We start from the raw sequence: 21,699 nt of genomic DNA on the forward strand, positions 1-21,699 counted from the left end.
TTGTTTTAACTATGTGTGTGTATGGGCATGTGTTTGCTTCTTTGCTCATGATGTATGTATAATTCATCCAGACTGCCCTGTGGAACCGTACTTCGTTCATTCTCATTGCTGCATAGCAGTTCAGTGTTTTCCTTTATGGCTGATGCTTTGTTTATTCTCTCATTCAAGACACGTTTTCCTACCAGAGGTCATAGAGATGATTTATAGTAGCTCCTAAAATCTTTGAAGCTACACCTTTCACTTTTAGTTCTTTAATCAACCTAGGACACATTTTGCGTTTGGTAAGGAAAAGGGATGTGATGTAGGAGGAAAATCAGTAACAAATAATTTAGGTAATAAATTTAGCATTTATTACTACATTTAGTAGTGAGTTAGTAAGGTCTGATTTCGTTTTTATATGATATCCGGCTACCCTCGTCCCACGTATTGGTCACCATCCCCAACAACAGCCAGTGTAGTCCTGTACACATGTCAGGGATCTTCTATGTCTGGATCGATTGCTGGCCTTTATTTATTTTTCTTTCATTTGTTTCTCTGTCCCAAATTCCACTGTTATGATCACTATAACTTTCTAATAACATTGGTATCTTTTAGAACACGTGCTTACATGTTATGTTTTTTCTAAAATAGCTTTTCTTGTCCCTTTTGTGGGAAAGCGGCTTACTTGTTTCTGGGCTTACAGCTCTGAATTTATCCTTTTCTTTATACTCTGACTTGGTATTTCCTTACTCCCAGCTTTAATGAGCTTTTTTATGAATTACATTTTATTCACCACTTTCACTTATTTTTAATTATTTTCAGTAGGAGGAAATGAACAATGGTCTGTGTAACGTCCTGTCCTTAAATTTTTTGAAGTTATTTTAATTGAGACAAAATTCACATAACATAAAATTAACTACTTTAAAGTGAACAATTCAGTGGCATTTAGTATATTCACAATCTTTTCTTCCATTGCAAAATATTTTCGTCACCCCAAATGGAAATCCCATACCCATTAAGCAGTCATTCCCCATTTACCCCTCTTTCTTGCCACTGGCAACCTCCAGTCTGCTTTCTGTCTCTGTGGATCTGTCTGTTCTGGATATTTTATATCAGTGGATCATGCAATGCGTAACTTGTATCTGGTTCTTTCCTTTTCTTTCTTTTTTCCCCCTTCCTTTACTTTTAATACATTTTCTCCTTATCCCTGATCCTCACTCCTATTCTGTACCACTCCTCTGCCATTATGGTACCAGCTGTAATGTGCTCAATATATGTGCCTAAATATACTCATTTCCTTATAAAATGTATGATAAGCAGCCATGTGCTTTGAGTCTCCTGAAATGTTTTTATGATGGTTTGCTACTTCTAACAGCACTACTGTGTTCTATAGGATGAGTCACTGCATTTTCCTTATACCCTAGTGATGGACACTGGATTTGCCTCCATTTTCCTTCTATCACAAACCATGCTAAGATGATCATTTCTGTACTTACCCTTTTATGAACCTTTACAAAGATTTCTTTTTTTAAATTTATTTTGAGAGAGAGAAAGACAGTGTGCACTTGCAAGCAGGGGAAAGGCAGAGAAAGGGAGGGAGGAAGACAATCCCAAGTAGGCTTTCACTGTCCGCGCAGAGACCGATAACGGGGCTCAATCCCAATAACTGTGATGTTATGACCTGAGCCGAAGTCAAGAGTTGGATGCTTAACCAACTGAGCCACCCAGGTGCCCCTGAACCCAATAACTGTGATGTTATGACCTGAGCCGAAGTCAAGAGTTGGACGCTTAACCAACTGAGCCACCCAGGTGCCCCTGAACCTTTGCAAAGATTTATATGTTAGCTGATTTTCCAAAATCACACAACTAGTTAGGGAAACCAGGATTTTAACCCTGGTGGAGACATGAGACTATTTTGTAAACGGCAAGAGGAAGCAAAAGTACAGATTGCAGCAAGAAAAATTAACATTGACCCTCCTCCTCCATCCCTCTTGAAGGGAGCTTGTTCTCTCTTCTACTTCTGTGTAGCACCAAATCAAGAGGTGACACTGCATTCTTCTAGCTCTTCTTTGCTGCATTCAGACCATATCTTTTCTTCTCCTGCACCCTGTAAGCTTTGGCATTGTCTACCCTTATCACATCTATTATCAAAGGACCTCATCATCACCTCTGCACCATCACTTAAGATTTGGGTGTCCGTTTCCACGTCCATCTCTCTAGCTTACTTGGCACCATACAGGGATGTGGTTTAAACTTCCAAGGGCCCAGCTATCTAGTATCCCAGCCCAGAAATTTCTTACTCTGCTCTCACTCCATTTCTACAACCTTGCCTATGGTCACACTCAAACACCCGCTAGAATTGCTACTCCTGAAATCATAAGCTCAGTTGTGTCAGTCAGTCACAGACACCAGAACCCTACCCCGCGTTGGCACCTCCAGCTCTCTCTGGCCACACCTTTGCTGACACTGCTTTTTTAACTTTATTGAGACCTCCAGCAACTTGAGCCCTTTCCTTTTCTCTCAGTCCTTCAGCACTTTCCATAAGTGATCCAGCTTTTACCTTTGACACTCCTAGAACAGGCTGCTCAGCTCTATGGAGGAAATGAGACAATGTACCAGTTGGCAGAGCCACACGTTTATGACCTCCTGGTTCCACTGCCCTTCAATAGTTCCTGGCGATCCTTTACATGCCTCCCATCAGCTCTAGTTTCCTCAGCCTCCAGTAGCTCTGTCTTCTCACCTCCTTTTGTGTCTGTTGTGTTGTATTTGCTTCTGTCCATGGTTTATTACTCAACTCATTGCAAGTTCCAAGCAAGCAGGGAGGATGCATTATACCTGTTTTGTAGGTTACATCAATACTAACACACAGAGTGGGTGCTCAGCAAATATTTGTAGAGCAATCAGTAATTCAATTATTCCATGCCACCCTCCTTCCAGGGCTGATTTCTTGCACATCTACATTATAGATAGTACTAAATGTCACACATTTTACAAGCTAGAGAAAACTTATATGGAAAATCGCAATTTAGTGTTTTCAAGGAACTTCAATCCTTGGGTTCTGTTCTCAGTTCCCATTTTTGTAACTGTTAAAACTATCAAGTCCGGGAGCCCCTGGGTGGCTCAGTAAGTTAAGTGTCTGAGTTCAGCCCAGGGCATGATCTCGAGGTTCGTGAGTTTGAACCCTGCATCAGACATCGAACTCTACACTGATGGTGGAATGCACACATTCTCTCAAAATAAATAAATAAACTTTATATACATACATACATATATACATATACATACATATATATAAAATTATCAAGTCCACTTCATGCCTCTTAATACAAATAGATTGCTTTGGATGACGATAGGTCTTATGATCTTTGCTGATTGTTGAGGTTTATCCCAAGATATATTACCCATTTCTGTGCTTTATTCCTCTTTTCCTTTTACTCTTTCTTTGAACTTTATTGACTAGCACTAAATCCACACACTTCAAAACCTGATTACAAAACCCTCTCCTTGGCTAAGAGGGTTATTTTGCTGGATAATTTGCCATTATTTCCACTTTATACTTTGCATCACCAGGATTCTGGGAATTACCTAGCAGAGAGAAAATAATCAATGCTGGGGTTACACTGGAAAATATTTGGGATGATTACTTTTTAGGAATGCTCACATGCTGGGGCGCCTGGGTGGCTTAGTTGGTTAAGCATCCGACTTTCGCTTAGGTCATGATCTCGCGGTTCGTGGGTTCGAGCCCCGCGTCGGGCTCTGTGCTGACTGCCAGCTCAGAGCCTGGAGCCTGTTTCAGTCTGTGATTCCCTCTCTCTCTGACCCTCCCCTGCTCACGCTGTCTCTCTCTCTCTCTCTCCTAGAAATAAATAAAACATTTAAAAAAAAAAAAAAGGAATGCTCACATGTAAATGATCTAGTAATCCCAAATTTTCAGAGAAAATTGTAATTTTTAGCCTTTTCATAATATCACTAATTCTTCAAAGATCCACTTTTCACTTCCATTCTTTTTTGTTTTTCATGTATACCTCTCAATAGTTAGAACTCTAGCTAACTCTAAATTAGAATTTACCACCGTGTATTCTACCTTATATAGACAGTGCTTTAAGAAAAAATGTATTTTAATTGGAATTCTTCTCTAACACAAAATATACACATAATTTTATAATTTAACATATGTATTCTTCTTTTCTAGGTCACAAATGGGTACTTTTCATGGGGCAGTGGTTTAGCTACGTTATCCAATATAGATATTCGAATTCCAACAGGTGAAAGACATTTGTTATTTGTTTTTATACTGTTAATTATGACAATTCTGGATTTCCAAGATAATTGATCTTAACAAAAAAAGATTGTTTAAACATTATTAACGTTATTTATAGTTGTTTATTTGCATCATGTAGCTCATGAGCCACTGTATCATCATGAAAATGGCTGGAAATAAGACTTGCCTTTCAGTACAAGGTGTATAGACATTTGGACAAGTTATTTGCTGTCCAAATAAGCTGATAACAGTTTGTTGTTAATTTGTACATTTAAATAATGGGGTAGTTGATTTTTCATGTTGTTTGAGAAAGGATTTAAAGAAAGACTATATAAGAAAATTATTTTCTGTCCCTGAGACAACTAACGCCAAGTTATTTTAGGCTCAAATACCTAATAATTTTTAGTTAACATGCCTTGATATCTGAATAGAAAAAAATGTTTTGATCTGGTCTGATGATCAGTAGGTTGGGATTTTTCTATTTTACATGCATATCAAAGTAAGAAATTGGAGACATTGTCTTAATACCAACCCAAATCCCTTTATTCCCAGTTAACAGTTTTAGTCAAAACTGCCTTCTTCTGAATGAATGAATTGAATAGTAGAGTTAAAACTAATCGAGATTATTTAGGCAAATATTTCATTGCTGTCTTCACTAATGTCAGCTATTCTCATAGTTGGAAACAGTAAATCAAGACCTGTATCTTTTAATTTTTCTCTCCTTTTTCAAAAAACATTTAAGTATCAGAAAGAGGAGCTATTTAGAATATCTTATTGCTGGAGACCAAATATGGGCCACTGATTTTAAAACCTCAGTCTTTCTAAATGTATTTTGGTTTCATTTTATGAGCAGAATTCCACGTCCTCTTTCTTTTATCCTTTATTTAATTTCTCTAGGTCAGTTGACCATGATTGTGGGCCAAGTGGGATGTGGGAAGTCTTCTCTTCTCCTTGCTATCCTTGGTGAGATGCAGACACTGGAAGGCAAAGTTCACTGGAGCAAGTATGTGTATTTTTAATTGGTTTCTATTGCTCTATCATACATCTGATGATCTTACAAAGGGAAGAAATTAGAGCAATAGATTCCTATACTAGGAATCTGAGGATCTCCTCAGAAATAAGTACAGCTTTCTAAAAACTTAAATTAGTGGAAACCTTAAATGTCATAAATTAAAAAATAGAAAACACTTTCTTACAGAGGTCTATAATGTTATAAACTGGTATGATTGGGATTGTAAAGATAGAGTTTCAAAGTTAAATGAATAATGTTCAAAGAAACAATTTAAAATGTACCCTATATTAAAAGAAGTTATAGAAAACTTATATTATTCATAAAGCTTAAATGTAAAAGAGCTATAATGATTACCTGTTCAGTGAAGAAATGCCAAATAATCTTTTCCAAAATCTTCATAAAGGGCTGAGAAATCAGCCATTTCTTGTCAAACCCAACTTAAAGTAGGCACTAGAAATATCTAGTAAGAGATACATGGATAGGTCAGAGTGGTGTGTTTGTTGTGCCACTGTAAAGACATGAAAAAGAAGTATCTAGCATGGTGCTTCTCCTGAATATTTGAATGATGGCCTTTGAAATACATTGCGGTAATAAGATGATTCAGAGCCATAATATCATATAATTTTGTAATACACAGTTAAACCAATTTACTTAGTTCGACCTACCTAGTAGATTCCCCATAAGTAGTTTGTGAAGAAATTGGCTATAGCTTATCTAAGAAATTGGATTGTAGACCAGTGGTTCTCAACCAGGCCAGTTTTGCTCCCAGGGGATGTATTTTTGGTTGTTACAGTGGGGGAATAAGTTGTTCCTGATCTGGTTGATAGAGGCCAGGGATGCTGGTAAACATCCTACAGTCCACAGGATCCCGCCTCACTGTCCCAGCAACAAAGAATCCTCTGACCCCAAATGTCATTTGTGTCAAGGTTGGGAAATCTTGCTCTAGATCTATAAATGTTTGTTAATATTTTGCACCTACCACTGTGAACTTTTTTGTTGCTTACTCTGCTGTTTACATACATATATATGTCTCAAGAATGAGTAAAGACTGTTTCAGGGCATTTTTAGAAGAGAGTCTATGTTAAACTCCAGTTAAGAGAAGGAAATGCTTAGATGTGAAATTTGAACTGGAAACATACTATTTTATGTATCATGGATGAAAGGAGGAGGCTAAAAAATGTTGAGTGTACATTTTATTCCTGTTGGACCAATCTAAAAGAATATCCAGAAGAGAACCTGATAAATAATTGCTACCTGCAGTTTGCTTCATGACAAGTTCCTGTTGATCACTAAGATGGACACCAGGCCATCTGCCCTGCCACTATCTCCTTCCATCTAGGATGACTAGAGGTTTTGAGAAACAGGTTTTACTGGATTTAATTCTATTGTGTGACATGTACAGCCATCACCAAATTATTTAGGTTTTATTTTTACTTTTGTTTCACTGTCATTAAAACAGAGAGAAAGAATGGCAAACAGTGACAGAAGAAGCTTGAGATTTTACTGTCAGACCGCTAGGATGTTCTTGTAATATAGTCTTCCCTTGTGTTATTTAAGATTCCACTTAATTAGATCAACTTCCAATATTATCGTTGTTAATCATCATCATTTTGCTAATGGATAAATAAATGATTTGAGAATTTGGGAAGTATTTTACATAATATAGTAATTTTTTTGCATTCCTAAGCAAGATTTCCTACCTTATTTCACAAAGTAGGGAATTCTTTTATTTAAAGTTACATTGTGTAATAAAGCTTGAAAAGTAAAGATAAAGATATCCAGAAAAAAAGACTTAAATAATAATCGAAGAAGTTAATAGACAGAAACGCATGTGGCGTCTTGTGTATTAATAAAATATGAACCACAGTTTCCACTCTGAGCTTCATGAAAGCTGGGCAAAGAGGAAACTAGAAATAAAAACATACACTTACTCAACAGAGGTTAAGAAATCTCTCTCATGAAAAAGAAAGAAAGAAATCCCTTTTATGGATCCCGACAATAAAAGCTAATAAAAGATTATGTCTTAGAAATGGAGGCAATAGGATGAAGGTGTGAAAAAGGATTTAAGATACTCTAAGCATCTTAGATATTCTTAAGTATCTAAATAGCATCTATTTATAAAATTCTCATAACTTAAAAATAATCGTTTGTGAACACTTGCCCCTCATACACAATAATCCCATCTCTTAATGGCAAAAGGACTAAGATTTTCTTCAAAAAATGTTTGTGTTGGCTTAGACACCTTCAGAGTTAAAACTAAGCCTCCTAAGAGATTGGATAAGCTAAAACAGATTTTATTTTCCTTTAATTATAAGAACTACTTCTTTTTCTTCCATGGTATCCTTAATATCTTATAAAACATATTTTCAGATCATAATATTCAGAAGATACTGACCTTCTTTTAAAGAGTTATTTGTAATTACTCTTCATTCCATAAAAGGCTGTTGTGTCCAATAAGGAAAGGCATATAAATGTTATTTAGCATTAATTTAGTTAATTTAGAAGTTACCAATACTGATTGGTTGATGATGTACAAAACTTAAGAAATGCTTTACTTCAGCAGACTGAATTGTTTGATATTTTTGGAAGCTCAAAAAAACCCCAATAAACTAAATGTTAGCATAAGGTACCAAGTGCCTTGCTGCAATTATTTCACCATTGCATGTATCTCTGGTTGAATAAATTTTATTTTTTTTTAATTTTTAAAAAATTTTTTTGCATTTATTTATTTTTTGAGAGACAGTGACAGAGTGTGAGCGAGGAAGGGGCAGAGAGAGGAGACACAGAATCCAAAACAGGCTTCAGGCTCTGAGCAAGCGTTCAGCACAGAGCCCAATGTGGAGCTTGAACCCACAAACTGTGAGATCATGACCTGAGCCAAAGTCGGACACTTATCCGACTGAGCCACCCAGGCACCCCTAAATTTTATTTTTAAATGTGTCCTCATAGACTGGCATGAGCAAAGTCCAATAAGTACTTTGCCCTTTTGCGGTGATAAATATTTACTTTAGGCGGGAGAGAAGGTATTGCTGCTCACCCAGGACACACCTACATGGGTAGAACCAATGCACAAAGACCTCTAAAGACATTTCTTTGGAAATTGATACTTTTGACCTAGTCTGTGATATTGTAGCCTCAGAAGAGAAAGGTCAGAGAGAGAAGGAAGGACTAAAAATTTTTCCAAAATTGTTAGAAAGCCAGGGTTTTTATTCCCACAGCTGGGTGTGCTCTATATTTGTTGAAAACTAAATATTCTACCTGAATGAATTTGTCTTGATGAACAATAATTCCCACTGATAGGAGCTAGAACTAAAATGCTGTACCTGATGGATGGTTCCAGTGAGGGAGTCTACACTGTGTAATAATTATGGTAATCATGTGAGACACAGCCATCATTTTTATTTTTGGTTTCCTTTTCTTTTCTCTCCCTCTTGCCCAGCCTGTCAACCATCCTACTGTCAGGCCTCATATGTGCTCATGTTCTATCTTCTACGTCTTGGTGTAATCAGCTTTATAACAGTGGTTCAATTATTCTAAGACAGGTAAATTGAGGAGCTACTCCTTTTCATGTGACTTTGCATGGCATGCAGGAATAATAGCACATTGAGTCAGCTTTCCTGGATTAGATATAAAGTAGCGTGTTTGTGTCCATATCCTGCTCTCATTCTTTTAAATATTGTTCCTGATGTAAGCTTACAAAAGTCACTCTTTCCCATTCCACAAGGTATTAACCATGATACATGAAAGTAGCTAGCTACCAAGTTTAATTTTTATTCTTGAAGGAAAATACACACCAGTCCTGCATGCAGAAGGGAAATCTATTTTCCAGAAGAGGATTTTCCATCTGACCTCTTTGTTTTCTCTTGTTGGTTTCAGCAATGTGTATTACCACAGTGAATGGTGGAGGGTGGGTCTGGAGATGGATCCAGTGATTTTCATGTAATCAAATAAGATCTGATGTTGGAATTCAGACACAATTCTATTTATTTTGGAAGAGAATGAGTAATCCTTCACAGTAGAATTGGATTAAACATATTGCTGTTGTGTGAGAAGATTGTAGAGGTGGTTTCTACAAGTTAAGGACTCTAATATTACTCATGAAAAATGAAAGAGTAGGATTTCTTTTTATTTGTTCATGGAGGATGACTATCTATAAATGGGCCAATATCTACTATATTTTTCTTACTCTGAGACTAGTATATATCAGTATATACTAGTATATCTTTGACATGCAAATCACTGTGGTAGTTGTTAGGGGGGAAATAACTAAACACACTGTTCTCATGAAGCTTACTGCTTAGCAGGGAAGGCCACAAGGAAGTAAGAAAATAATTTCATAAGTAATTATTTGGTCAAATTTTTATAAGTGCTAGGAAGAAGGATAGGGTTTATAAGAACAAAGAATAGGTAATCTTATTGAGTCAAGTGTCTGGGGTCAACAAGGCTTTTATAGGAGTATGCATAAATGAATGACACTTGAACTTATATTTTAAGGATAAACCAAAATCAGTGAGTCAAAAAGTAAAGAGCTGTAATACAAGTGGAGACAGAAGGTGAAGAAGAATATTCTGATTCTCTTTCAGTCTTTCTGTGGTCTACTGTAGGATCCTCTTCCTTTGCTTGGCCTTTTATCTTTGATGTCAGTTCCTCTCTAAGTATTAACAACACACCAGTGTACATTTCTGGCCAAAATCTTTCTCCTGAAGATCTAATAGGTCTTCCAAAAATTCTTCACATATAAGCTGCATAGTGAACACATCTAAACTGAGTTCATATCCCTGGTTATCTCCAATACCTACTTCTCCTGTAGCTTGGCAGGAATGTGTCCCCACCCACTGAAATCTGTTGGTGTGTGCCCAAGTCAGAGCTCAAAGATTCAACCTACATTATTCTATCTCTCCATTGCCCACACAGTCCAGTCAATCATGTTTCTTATGTCTGTCCTTAACACTTGTATGCCTATATTAATTGTCCTAGTTCGGGAGAATTGCATATGTGAACTATTCACTGTAATAACTCCCTCACGTTTCTTCATACAATTGTGAGATTTACCTTTCTGATATGAAAATCTGATTACTTACCTCTTGCTCATAATTTTTGTAATCGACTGACCAAAGTATATAAGAAATATTCCAAAGACCTTTGGATACTATATGAGAACCTCTCATGATCTTGCCCCTGTCTAATCTCCCTACCATTACCATTGTGGTCCAGTATCTCTGAACTGCAAGTTATTTCTCAAATACACACACTTCCTCTGTAACTCCCTTCCTTAGAAAGTTAGCCTCACTTTTTTTCTAGTGTCAAAACAGATATTAGCTCTTTGACAGAGCCTTCTCTCCTTCTCGTAGGTAGATTGAAATTACCTTCTCTTCTAGTCCCTCTGCACTATGTTTAAATAACTAATGTGAATTGATTTCCTTAGCAGACTGATAGAGCCTGTATCCAAAGCATGTTGTCTTTTTCTCTTTTTCTGTTTTACATCGAGTCCAGGCCCTGGCTCTTTTCTATTTTTATTAGTGGAAAGACAACACATTCCCATCTCTGTCTCTATCTCTTTCCTGTTTCTGTCTATCTTTCTAATTTCAACCCCCTTCCCAGGTACCACTCTGGCCCCTTCCCTTTTGTAGATAAGAAAAATCTTCCCTCGTTCTTTCCAGTTCCTCTTAACATCTTCTTGCCTTAGTCCACTGCACTCTTTTCTACCTCTGCCACTCCACTAAAACTATTCTTACTAAGTCCATCAGTGACATCCTAATTTTTAAATCCATTGTGTACTTTTTGATTGTTGTTGTTACTTGACCTCCTGGTCCCTTGACATTGTCGCCCATACCTTTTGTGTCAAAATGTCTCCTTGTTTAGTTTTGACTCATAGTTGAGTTTATCTCAAAGCATTTGTCTGCTCCTCTTGGTCCTTTCTTCAGGTTTCACTTCCTTAGCCATTTATTAAATAGTGATATCTTTCAGGTTCTGACTTTGTCCCCTTCTTTTCTGCCTCTATGTATACTCTCTGGGCAAGGAGATAACCTCCAATGAATTTAGTTTCCTCTATTTGGTCCCATTCCGTTGTTCTATTATGAAACACGCTACAAAGTAATCCATTAATTTCTGTCATACATCTGCTTCTTTTCATCTGTTTTCTGTCTTCCTCAAATTAACTAAAACCATTGAGGTCATTCATTGACTTTTTACCATTTAAAAAAATCCAAATTACTTGGGGGCATCAGGATGGCTCAGTCGGTTGAGGGTCCAACTCTTGGTTTTGACTCAGATCATGATCTCACAATTCGAGGGTCCAAGCCCTGGGATTCCATGTTCTACCTCTCTCTCTGTCCCTCCCTGTATATTTCATTAGTTTTGTGTGTGAGCAACTTAGTCAGAGAATAATCATTTTTGTGAGGGGATTTTTAGTCTGAATTTGCTTTTTCCTGCCTTAGTTAACCATACAGAGCTGTCATTAACAGTGTGCAGACATGAGAATCTTATCATTAGTAGCTCTAAGCTAAACATCACTAGACAACCTACTTAGGTTATTTTCTCCGTAAACGCATATGGTGCTTTCCAGAGCCAAATAAGATCTATTTTAGAGTTCCACTGGACTTTAATTTTGTGTGTAGTTTTTGAATTCAGGTCTTGAATTCACAACATTATTCAAATTTAGAACAATAAAATGAATAGGTTTTCAGGTGTTTTCCTCCCATAATATAGATATAACTATTACTAGGAAAACATCTCTTTGTATAAATCATATCAAACAATAACTATACCCAAATGTTGCAGTTTGACCTATTGTGCATGTCTGTCTTTCTTATGAGTCCCTTAAGGGCCAAGCTGTGTCTAAATCTTTCAAGTTTAGAGCCCCAAAAGTAGTTTTTTTCTCATGCCATAGGATAGCTAATTAGGAATTTAAATAGATTTGGGAGATACCAAATCCTTATACAGACTAGGAAACTATCGTAGGACAATTACCTAAATTTATACAGCTAATTCGAACAGAGTCAGTATAGAACTCAGGTCACTGTATGAACCCAGATGTTGTATGAAATAGAACAGTGCTGTCCATCTTTTGGAAGCTTACTAAGTAATTATTTCCTTGCTAATGAAGACATAAAAGAAAATTATTATTTGTCTGTTTTGTGGTTGAAATTAATATTGAAAACCATTTGGGAAACATAGCTATTTAATACGTCCAATGTTTATTTTATTTTTTACCTGATATAAGCACACATTCATTCTATATTTATATTTCATAATTAATGAACATTGTTTCCCATACTTGCAGTGTAAATGAATCTGAACCTTCTTTTGAAGCAACCAGAAGGTATTATTTCTATTTTAATCTGCATTTAATAAGAATAACTTTCTTCCTCAGACTTTACCTAATACTCAGTCTCTTACTCCTAGTCATTTTATTCATTCTGATGATGTACCCATTTACTTATTAAAATATACCAACCTATTTCCAATAGCAGTGGTTCCCAACATTTACAGGCTGCTAAAAAAAATTAACTTGCCAAACAAAATGGCCCATTGTGTCAACGGTTTTCCTCTCCATAAGTCATAAATGTCTCAACTTTGGCTGAAACTCAAACTGTTCTTGTAAATTGTTTTTGGGATTTCAAAAAATCAAAATGTAAGAATATGTATATTGTTTATGAGCTAAACAGTGCTGGGATCTGTCCATAAGCTGAAGATGGGAAGACCAGGAGAGAAGAAGAAGACACATCAGAAGTTGGGAACCACTGTTTTATTGCACATACAGTTATCTCAGAGACTACTAGCATAGTATATATCATCATATCTTTTAAAGTCCTAAGACATTATGTTTCAGGATGATCACTGCACATTTCTAATTACTCTTTTTCTTAACCTTACTATCTTTTAACCTTGATTCCTTAATTAGTACTTACAGACCATGAACTAACTGTGGACGTGTGACTTTTAAGCTGACCCCTTTCCTACTCCAATCCCATCATCTTCTTTATCTTCAGCACACATGAATTTTCCTGGTGATTGCAAATTAAAATCTGATGTATAGACATCTGGTAGAATTCGTAAGCCAAAAAAGAAAAATGGGGGAGGAGGAAGAGTTTATAATTTTTAAGAAATAAGCTATTTCAATATGTTTTGAAATATGTAGCTTTTAAATGTGTAGTTACTTCAACATTGAAATGGACTCTTCAATATATTATTGTTTTGAAATAATTATATATTATCTACTACCTTAAAACATGATGTGATTAAGCCACAGGCACCATACCAATTCAGGTCTTTCTCTAAGGTCTGGATATAAAATTCAGAGTTATGTAAAGTGCTTTTAATATAAAGTAAAATATCTGTGGCTATTGGAGCAAGTGTGTTGCTATTGATCTTTTAGTTATTTTAAAAATTATAGTCATTTTAGAAAATTTTCACTTTATAGTTTGTACCTTTAAACACTTCTTTAGCATAGGAAAATCAAATTTTGAACATCGAGGGGCATTTTGATTAAATTCTAACCTTTCTAATTTAGGTGAAATACTTAACCATTAAATAATAAGTTTAATGGTTATTAAAGTGTTCTTTTTTAGCTTTCTTTCCATTTCTGTGTTCAAGATATTTCATCAACTTTTGCTCTCCTTAGTTTTACTAAACTACACATACAGCACAACACCCTTGTATAAGTTGGGTGTTTTGATTTTCTTTTCCGTTTTCCAGTAGGAACAGGTATTCTGTGGCTTACGCAGCTCAAAAGCCTTGGCTATTAAATGCTACAGTAGAAGAAAATATTACCTTTGGAAGTCCTTTCAACAAACAGAGGTAATTTTGAATGTATAAAATTTAGAACTAAAATGAGCAACTATTTGTAATGCTTATGTTTGGTCCATGGTTTCTGGAACCTATGTAGCCATGCCTTCCTTTTTTCCCTGCATGCTCTGCTTCCATCATCATTACCAGGTATTCTGAGTCAACTTTTTAAAGAGAAGTCTGACTGGCAGTTTCAGCCCATCCTGTATACTTATTGTACACCAAAACTAAGCTACTGAAATGGAATCATAGAGGGTGAAGGGACGGAGGGGGTGGTGGTTGAGGGGGGAAGTGTTGAGGTTGCTGGTAAGTAGAAGGAAAAATCCAAGGAAGAAAGAAAGTTACATGTGGAAGGAATAGGAAGAATGTGGGATCTGAGAAGTTCTAGTTATTGAGAGCAACCAGAATATGGCATCTCTCAACCATCTTTAAATACCACCAGAGTGTACAAAGGCATGACCCTTAAGCCAGCTTCCCAAAAATGGATCTTAAAACCCTAAACCAAACCTTGAAAGTTAAGGAGATTTAATTCAAGGGGGAGGCATGAGAAAGGGAGGGAAGAGGAAAGCAGATAGTGTGGGAAGAAGAATCTAAGTTTTGGGGATCATTTGGGGTCCAGGGAACAAACCAGACAAGAAAGGATTTATGTATATTCACAGTGGCAAACTGAATTGTAAATGAAAGCTGAGATGAGGTAGTGGATGCCTTAAAAGCCAATTGGTTATAATTCTATGCATTCTGGGAAGGCACAGCAAGTTTTATAAAAGGAAATAATGAAGTAAATGTGATGATTAATCTGAAAGTGTAATGATAGATACGTAAAGATGAAACTGAACTAGGAGCAAGGAGACATTTAGACATTTGTTGGAATAACAGTCCAGGCATGCAGTGTTCATTGGTTGTACTGTTGGGGTGACTGCAAAAATAGAAAAGAAGAGATGGTTGACAAAAAAAAAAAAAAAAACAGCCTAGAATAAGAATGGGAAAATAAGAGCAAGGAGAAGAAGAGGGAAGAATCGAGAACTACTTCTTAATAATTTAAGACTAAGTGATTGAGAAAATGAAATTGATATTTTCGCCAGCACTCCCTATCTCCTATACTTGCAATTTATCATTTCCAGTCCCCACCCTATATCTGTTTGAGTGTCATTAATCCTCAGCACCTCATTTCTCTTCCCTTCAGCATGCATGATAATATGCACAACACCCACCCACAACCTTTGTTTTAGCTCCTGTGAGGTTCCTGTTGTCCCTGAGATGCACCATGACCTTTTCACCTTCATGCAGTTCCTTACGCCTCCCTCCTTGCCATCATTTTATTCCTGGCAAGTTACAAATCATCCTTCCAGATACAGCTTATGTGTTGCCTCCTTTGCAAAGACTTCTCAGAGTGGTCAGCCATTTCTTTCTATGTATTTCGGGAGCATTTTCCATGTATCTCTGCTGTAGTACCTAACAAGATCCATTTTATTTTATTTTTTTATCTCCATTTACTAGTTTCATAAGAATGGAAACCAATATCTATTTATCTTGGTGTGGAAACCAGTATCTATTGATCTTGGTTTCCACAAACCTAATGTAGAGGCGAACATATACTAAATTGTTCAAGGTGGTATTTTGGCTTCCAAGATATTGAACTTGGGACTTATTTTATGGGTAGTATATTAATAGTGATCTAAAAATTCAAAACAATTTCTCCCAAAGGTACAAAGCAGTTACAGATGCCTGTTCGCTTCAGCCAGATATTGACTTACTACCTTTTGGAGACCAAACTGAAATTGGAGAGAGGGTGAGCTATGTATAGTTTAATTAAATAATAAACAAACACCTAGAAAAGTCTTCTGGTTGCCTTAATGTAACATAATGAAATCTGAGAGCTTAGAGGCTGTGCGTTGTCCTAGTGACAGGCTCCGGAAACAGGAGCACAGGAGCTTTAAGTATTTGTTGAGTAACCACCATATACTTAACAGTGTGCTAGCTACTAGAGAGTTCTCAAGGAAAATTAAGCAGTTCCTGCCTTTGATCAAATGTATTTTTACTTACTTGGAGTTGAAACTGAGATTGCTTCCAATTTCTTCCATTCTTGTCAACATCTATTTATTCTTGTTAAAGTATCCTTTTTTTCCCTTTGTGTAAACATGTTTTACTGTGATGTCATACTATTCTGAGCAGCTAAAAGATATTTATGCCTGCATGTAATCTTTAAAACAATTTTGACTAAAATTCTTTTAAGTTTATTTATTTTGAGAGAGATAGAGAGAACGCTCACGGCTGTAAGATCATGACCTGAACTGAAATCAAGAGTCCAAAACTTAACCGACTAAGCCACCCAAGCACCCCTATAGTCAGTTTTCTTAATGGCTATTCTTGATTGCAGCATAATATAGTGTTTAAGAATGACTATTCTTGGGGTGCCTGGATGGCTCAGTCAGTTAGGCGTCCAACTTCAGCTCAGGTCATGATCTCACGGTTCGTGGGTTCAAGCCCCACGTCGGGCTCTGTGCTGACAGCCAGCTCGGAGCCTGGAGCCTGTTTCAGATTCTGTGTCTCCCTCTCTCTCTGACCCTCCCTTGCTCACGCTGTCCCTCTCGCTCTCTCAGAAGTTAATAAAAAAAACAAAAACAAAAAAAAAAGAATGGCTTTTCTTGATTGCAGCATAATATAGCGTTTAAGAGTTAAGTTTAAAACTTAACTTCTCTGAGCCCTAGTTTTCTTGTGTGTAAAGTAAAGGGAATAATACCTGTATTTTGAGATTGTTATAAGGAATAAAAGAAATAAGGAATGTAAAAGCTTTCGCACAAGCCTGCACAAACTAAGTGCTCAATAAATACTAGTTTAAAAATTGTTATAATTAGTACTTGTTTATAAAAATGTATTGCTGTATAGGTCTGCTGAACTTAATTGGCAGTGTAAAATTTAAGAGGTATATATGTTAAGTAAACTACAGATACAATTCACAAAACTAGTAAAAGTTTTGGAATTGCTAGTAGTGTTTAGCACTCACTATGTGTTTTGGTTATTAATGCTTTTGTACAGCAAAGCTGTCAATCAGAGTGAAAGAAGGATTCCTGTTACCACTCAAAAATTCTCTTAATATGATTCAAGTATTGACCAATAGACAATTTTCATTTTATGTTACTAATACTATCACAATTTAATTAATAAATTACCATTAATTTAAATTTTTTGAAAAAGAAGTTTGTATTTTAAAGAGAATTTTTGACCATCAGGATCATTTGCTAGTGGAAAGGGTGGATATTTATGGTTATTTCTTCTCTAGGGCATCAACCTGAGTGGAGGTCAGAGGCAAAGAATTTGTGTGGCACGAGCTCTCTATCAAAATACCAACATTGTCTTTTTGGTGAGAATATGACCTTTATTTCTACTTCATTTTTCCCTCTGGACAAATGAGCCTTTAAAGAGACAAGTCAAGTAACTCAAGGAAAGATGTTTTAACTTCTGAAATAATAAAGAATATAAGGGAAACAAAATCTCAAAGTACAAATCAGATCAACACATAAGGTTGAGAGTTGGGGTATCCAGTTTGGTGTCCAAGTGACTTACGTGCCCTAAATTGTTGCTTATGTGAGTTTCTTAACCATGAGGATCGTTAATGAAAAAGTCTGTATAGTGTTGGATCAACTGGACAGGATCATATGCCTTCTCATTTATGTTGGTTGACAAAGAAAGGCTAGAAAATGTACTCTTGGTGGACATAGGGGTAAGTAAGCATAGTACTCCATTCCAGTGGTGTGCGACTCAGACTGTGCATAAGCTTTGACTGTGACGTTTTCTAAAACTATAGAAATTTTGGTACCACCCTTGACCCACTGAATAATTTGTAAGGGCAGAGTCTATAGCCTGGGTCTTAAAAAAGCTGAATTGATGATCCTCATGCATATCCTGGGTAAACAAACAAACAAACAAACAAACAAACAAAAAACTTTGTTCTATCTATGGGTCCACAAGCAGAATTTGATGATTATGTTGATTATGAATTTTGCTCTAGTTTGGTTCCTCTAACAGGAGTTAGCCAAAATAACTGAACTTTTAAATATGTATATTAGAGACCAGCAAACTATGTAAATGCATCCTCCCCCTGCCTTCTCCTTCTGTGCATTATTAACCATCTATAAATCTGGTTTCCAGACTTTATAGTTTTCACTCCATCTAAGATCTAGAAGCTCTTCCAAAAGTAGGGTGGTTTTGAAGTCCCTGACGAAATTTGGATCTATTGCTGAGAATAGGAGTAGAATTTGGACATACTGGAAATTCACTTCAGGTTATTCTGAGTACCTGTCACCAAAATTCTCCAGAAAAATACACCACAAAAACCATAGGAAGATCTTGCAGTAACTTGTGTAATTGTAAATCCCTTCCATAGTGGATGGACCTATGACTGGAAATGACTTCTTGAATTTTAGAATCAGTTAATAGCTGAGTCACCTGAAGACCAAGTGATTTGGAATCTGAAAGAGACCAAGGTCCTCTGGGTGTGGTATTCTATCCTTGTTTGCTCCACTGCCTTCAATTCAGTGACTGTTACTTATTACAATTGTGGAATCATGGAATTCAGAGAATTCATAGGGTTAACTTAATGTAGATTCCCATCCATTCATTATAGGATTACTTTTCATATTGCCTCTGACAGCTTTTTGATGACTCTGAGTACAGATTTCCTCACTTCAGGTTGACCTGTTTGGTCAGTGTATAAGTTTCCTATTGCTGTTATAGCAAATTGCTATATTTTGTGGTTTAGATAATCTGATGGCTCTGTAGGTTAGAAGTCTGATATGGGTCTCACTGAACTAAAATCAGTGTCAGCAGGGCTGTGTTCCCTTCTGGAAGCTCTAGGAGGCAGTCCATTTCCTTGCCTTTTCCAACTTGTAGAGGTTGCCCACCGTCCTTGGCTCATGGCTGCCTTCCTTCATCTTCAAAGCCAGCAACTTTGTGTCTCTGACCATTTTTATTAGTCACACCTTCCTCCCTTCATGGCTAGGAAAGTTCTCTGCTCTCAAGGATTCATGTAATTAGTTTGGACCTATCTGGATTATTCAGGACAATCTTCCAACCTAGAGGTCTTTAATCTTAATCATATGTGCAAAGTCCCATTTGCCATCTAAGGTAACATATTTACAGGTCTGGGAATTAGGACATGGACACTTTTGGGGACCTTATTCTGCCTACCACAGACAGCTCTTATTGGAAAGTTATTAAGTGATTAAAATCTGCTTCCATGGATTTTTCATTTGGTTTTACTTCTGCTTCTACAGCAGCAAATATATTTCTTTTTGCAGTCATATTCAACATTTTAATATTATTTTCATAACTTGTCTTAATTTACTTTAAGCTAAACAAGCTTAGTATTTTTAATTCTTCCACAATAATATAATTTTGATAATTTGTCTTAATTTGGAGATAATAGTATTTGTCGGAGCCCCTTTGAAAAAATGTGTTCTAGATGCACTCTGATCAGCTTAGATAACCCTACAACTATTGGATCTTATGATCTAAATATTATATTTACTTCATTGCAATCTGAAATTGAATATGTTAGCAGTAAAAAATAATGTTGATGTGTTTTAATAATTACCTCCAAATGATATCTTACAATTTCATTGTAGAAAAATTCACAAAGTACTCTGAACCAGTGTTATCCCATTCGATTCTTATGACTACTGTAAGCATAGATGGTATCCTCATGTTAGATGAAGAAACATATGTGTCTTACCCAAGGACTAATTACTAGTGAGTGGCAAAGTCTGAGCTAGAGCTGCATGTCTTCTGAGCATTGTTCTTCTGATGAGCTAAGAATCTCTAGTATTAAAAAAAATTTATTACTGTCAAGTTACCACCTATATTGTCCTTCCCCCCCTTTCTTTTCCCTTTTCTCCGTCTTATTTCCCTTCCTTCCTTCCTCCTTCCCTTTTTCATCCTTCTCATCACTTTCCCATACCCTTCCCCTTCTTCTTCTCTTCTACCCTTTCTTCCTTCCCTCCTTCTTCCCATCCATTAATATTCAGTGAATGTCCTCAGTGCCATCTTCTGTGCTAGATAGAAGAAACAAAGGAGAAAAAGACATTTCTCCTATCTTTCAGAATCTTACTTGTATAAATAATTACTCAGATGATGTTTTGTTTTACTGTAATTAAACTTTATCTCACTATCCTTTACACAATACATCTTAATGATGTATGAAGTATACTAGTTATTTTGAAGCTTTATGGCATCTACAAATGTGTGTATATCAGTGAATATCTTTATAAATTATTTCCAAAAATATATCCATACAAAAAAATACTACTTACATATATTCTTTGAACATAAGAAAAATATACTAGTGAGAACTGTATATATGTATATAAAAATAATTATATGCTCTTGAAAAATGAAGAATCATTTATTAATTGAATTGGCTTTTTGACAAATTGTCTTACTTTCCCTTGGGACGCCTGGGTGGCTCTGTCAGTTAAGCATCTGACTCTTGATTTCGACTCCGGTCATGATCTCAGGTTCATGAGACGGAGCCCCACAAAAGGCTCTGCACTAACAATGTGGAGCCTGCTTAGGATACTCTGTCTCTCTCTCTCTGCCCTCCCCAAGCCCTGCTCAAAAATAAATAAATAAATATTTTTTAAAAAGTATCTCCCCACAATATTAATATACAAACTGAATCTTGAGGAATGATTCCCAGACCATCTAATCTAGATTTCCATTAAGTTATATAAAAGATTGCATTTGACTGTAACAGAAAGATGCCCCATAATGAAGCTATGGCATATAAATGATAGCAACCATTCTTAAGGGATTTCTATGATGTAGGCATGATTCTAAGTACTTTATACACATTAGCTCACTTAATTCTCAGAACAATCCTATTAGGTTTAGCATTACTATTATTATTATCATTATCATCATTGTTATGGCTATTTATGGATGAAGGATACTGAGGCTTTGGGGGATAATTTATCCAAGGTCATATAGATAGTAATAGTGAAACAAGGATACATACCCAGATAGCCGGATTTCATAGCCTATGTTTTTAACCAGCTTCCTTATTAAGAGATTCCTGGAAGGTGCTAAACTCTCATTGTGATGGTTGAAAGGGATTAGCAAAGTATTAATCTACCACAGCTTTATTTATAAGAAGGTAATAATAAAATAACATTTCTACAACACTTCATAGAGACGTTTTCTGCACTACTTTATTTGATCTTTGCAACAATTTTATGTGCTCTCTGAAAAGTCTCTTTATTATCCTCATTTTGCAAATGAAATAATTGAGTTTGAAAAATTACCAGTGTCAGAGACGTGAAGTCATGAATAAAATTTGAGCCTCTTAATTTAGAGATAATGGATTTTGCATTATGGCTTACTATCTTATATGTTTAAAGTCTGAATTTTATAGAAAATACAAGGTGAATTATTATTAAAAACTCATTTCCAGTTCATTTCCTATTTCAATGTGAAAAATTCTCAGAATTATTTGGAATAGTTTGTATCACAAGGGATACAGTTCTTACTGGAATCAGAGGAAGGAGGTTGTTTTAGAAACAATCAGATTACCTCTACGATCATTACCTGATTTTTGAAAATCAGTGATAAGCTGGTAGCTTTGTTTGGTAGTTATATCCTTGCTACCTTATTGGAAATGGAGATA

General features: G+C 36.0%; 1 protein-coding gene across 2 annotated transcripts in view; it reads left to right on the top strand.

The window, feature by feature from the left end:
- Window positions 1-21,699, top strand: part of ABCC9 (ATP binding cassette subfamily C member 9) — a 133,366-nt gene that overhangs the window by 57,637 nt on the left and 54,030 nt on the right. The window contains exons 18-23 of one of the 2 annotated variants that reach the window (XM_039238595.1): window positions 4,172-4,244; window positions 5,138-5,243; window positions 12,535-12,573; window positions 13,950-14,051; window positions 15,744-15,828; window positions 17,320-17,400. In XM_039238595.1, the coding sequence (XP_039094526.1) occupies window positions 4,172-4,244; window positions 5,138-5,243; window positions 12,535-12,573; window positions 13,950-14,051; window positions 15,744-15,828; window positions 17,320-17,400 (486 nt within the window). The remainder of the gene's footprint in view (window positions 1-4,171; window positions 4,245-5,137; window positions 5,244-12,534; window positions 12,574-13,949; window positions 14,052-15,743; window positions 15,829-17,319; window positions 17,401-21,699) is intronic. The other variant, XM_039238596.1, reaches the window with a different exon arrangement.

The sequence above is a fragment of the Hyaena hyaena genome, unplaced genomic scaffold (assembly GCF_003009895.1).
Source record: "Hyaena hyaena isolate Hyena2069 unplaced genomic scaffold, ASM300989v1 scaffold_143, whole genome shotgun sequence".
In the NCBI taxonomy this organism is placed as follows: domain Eukaryota; kingdom Metazoa; phylum Chordata; class Mammalia; order Carnivora; family Hyaenidae; genus Hyaena; species Hyaena hyaena.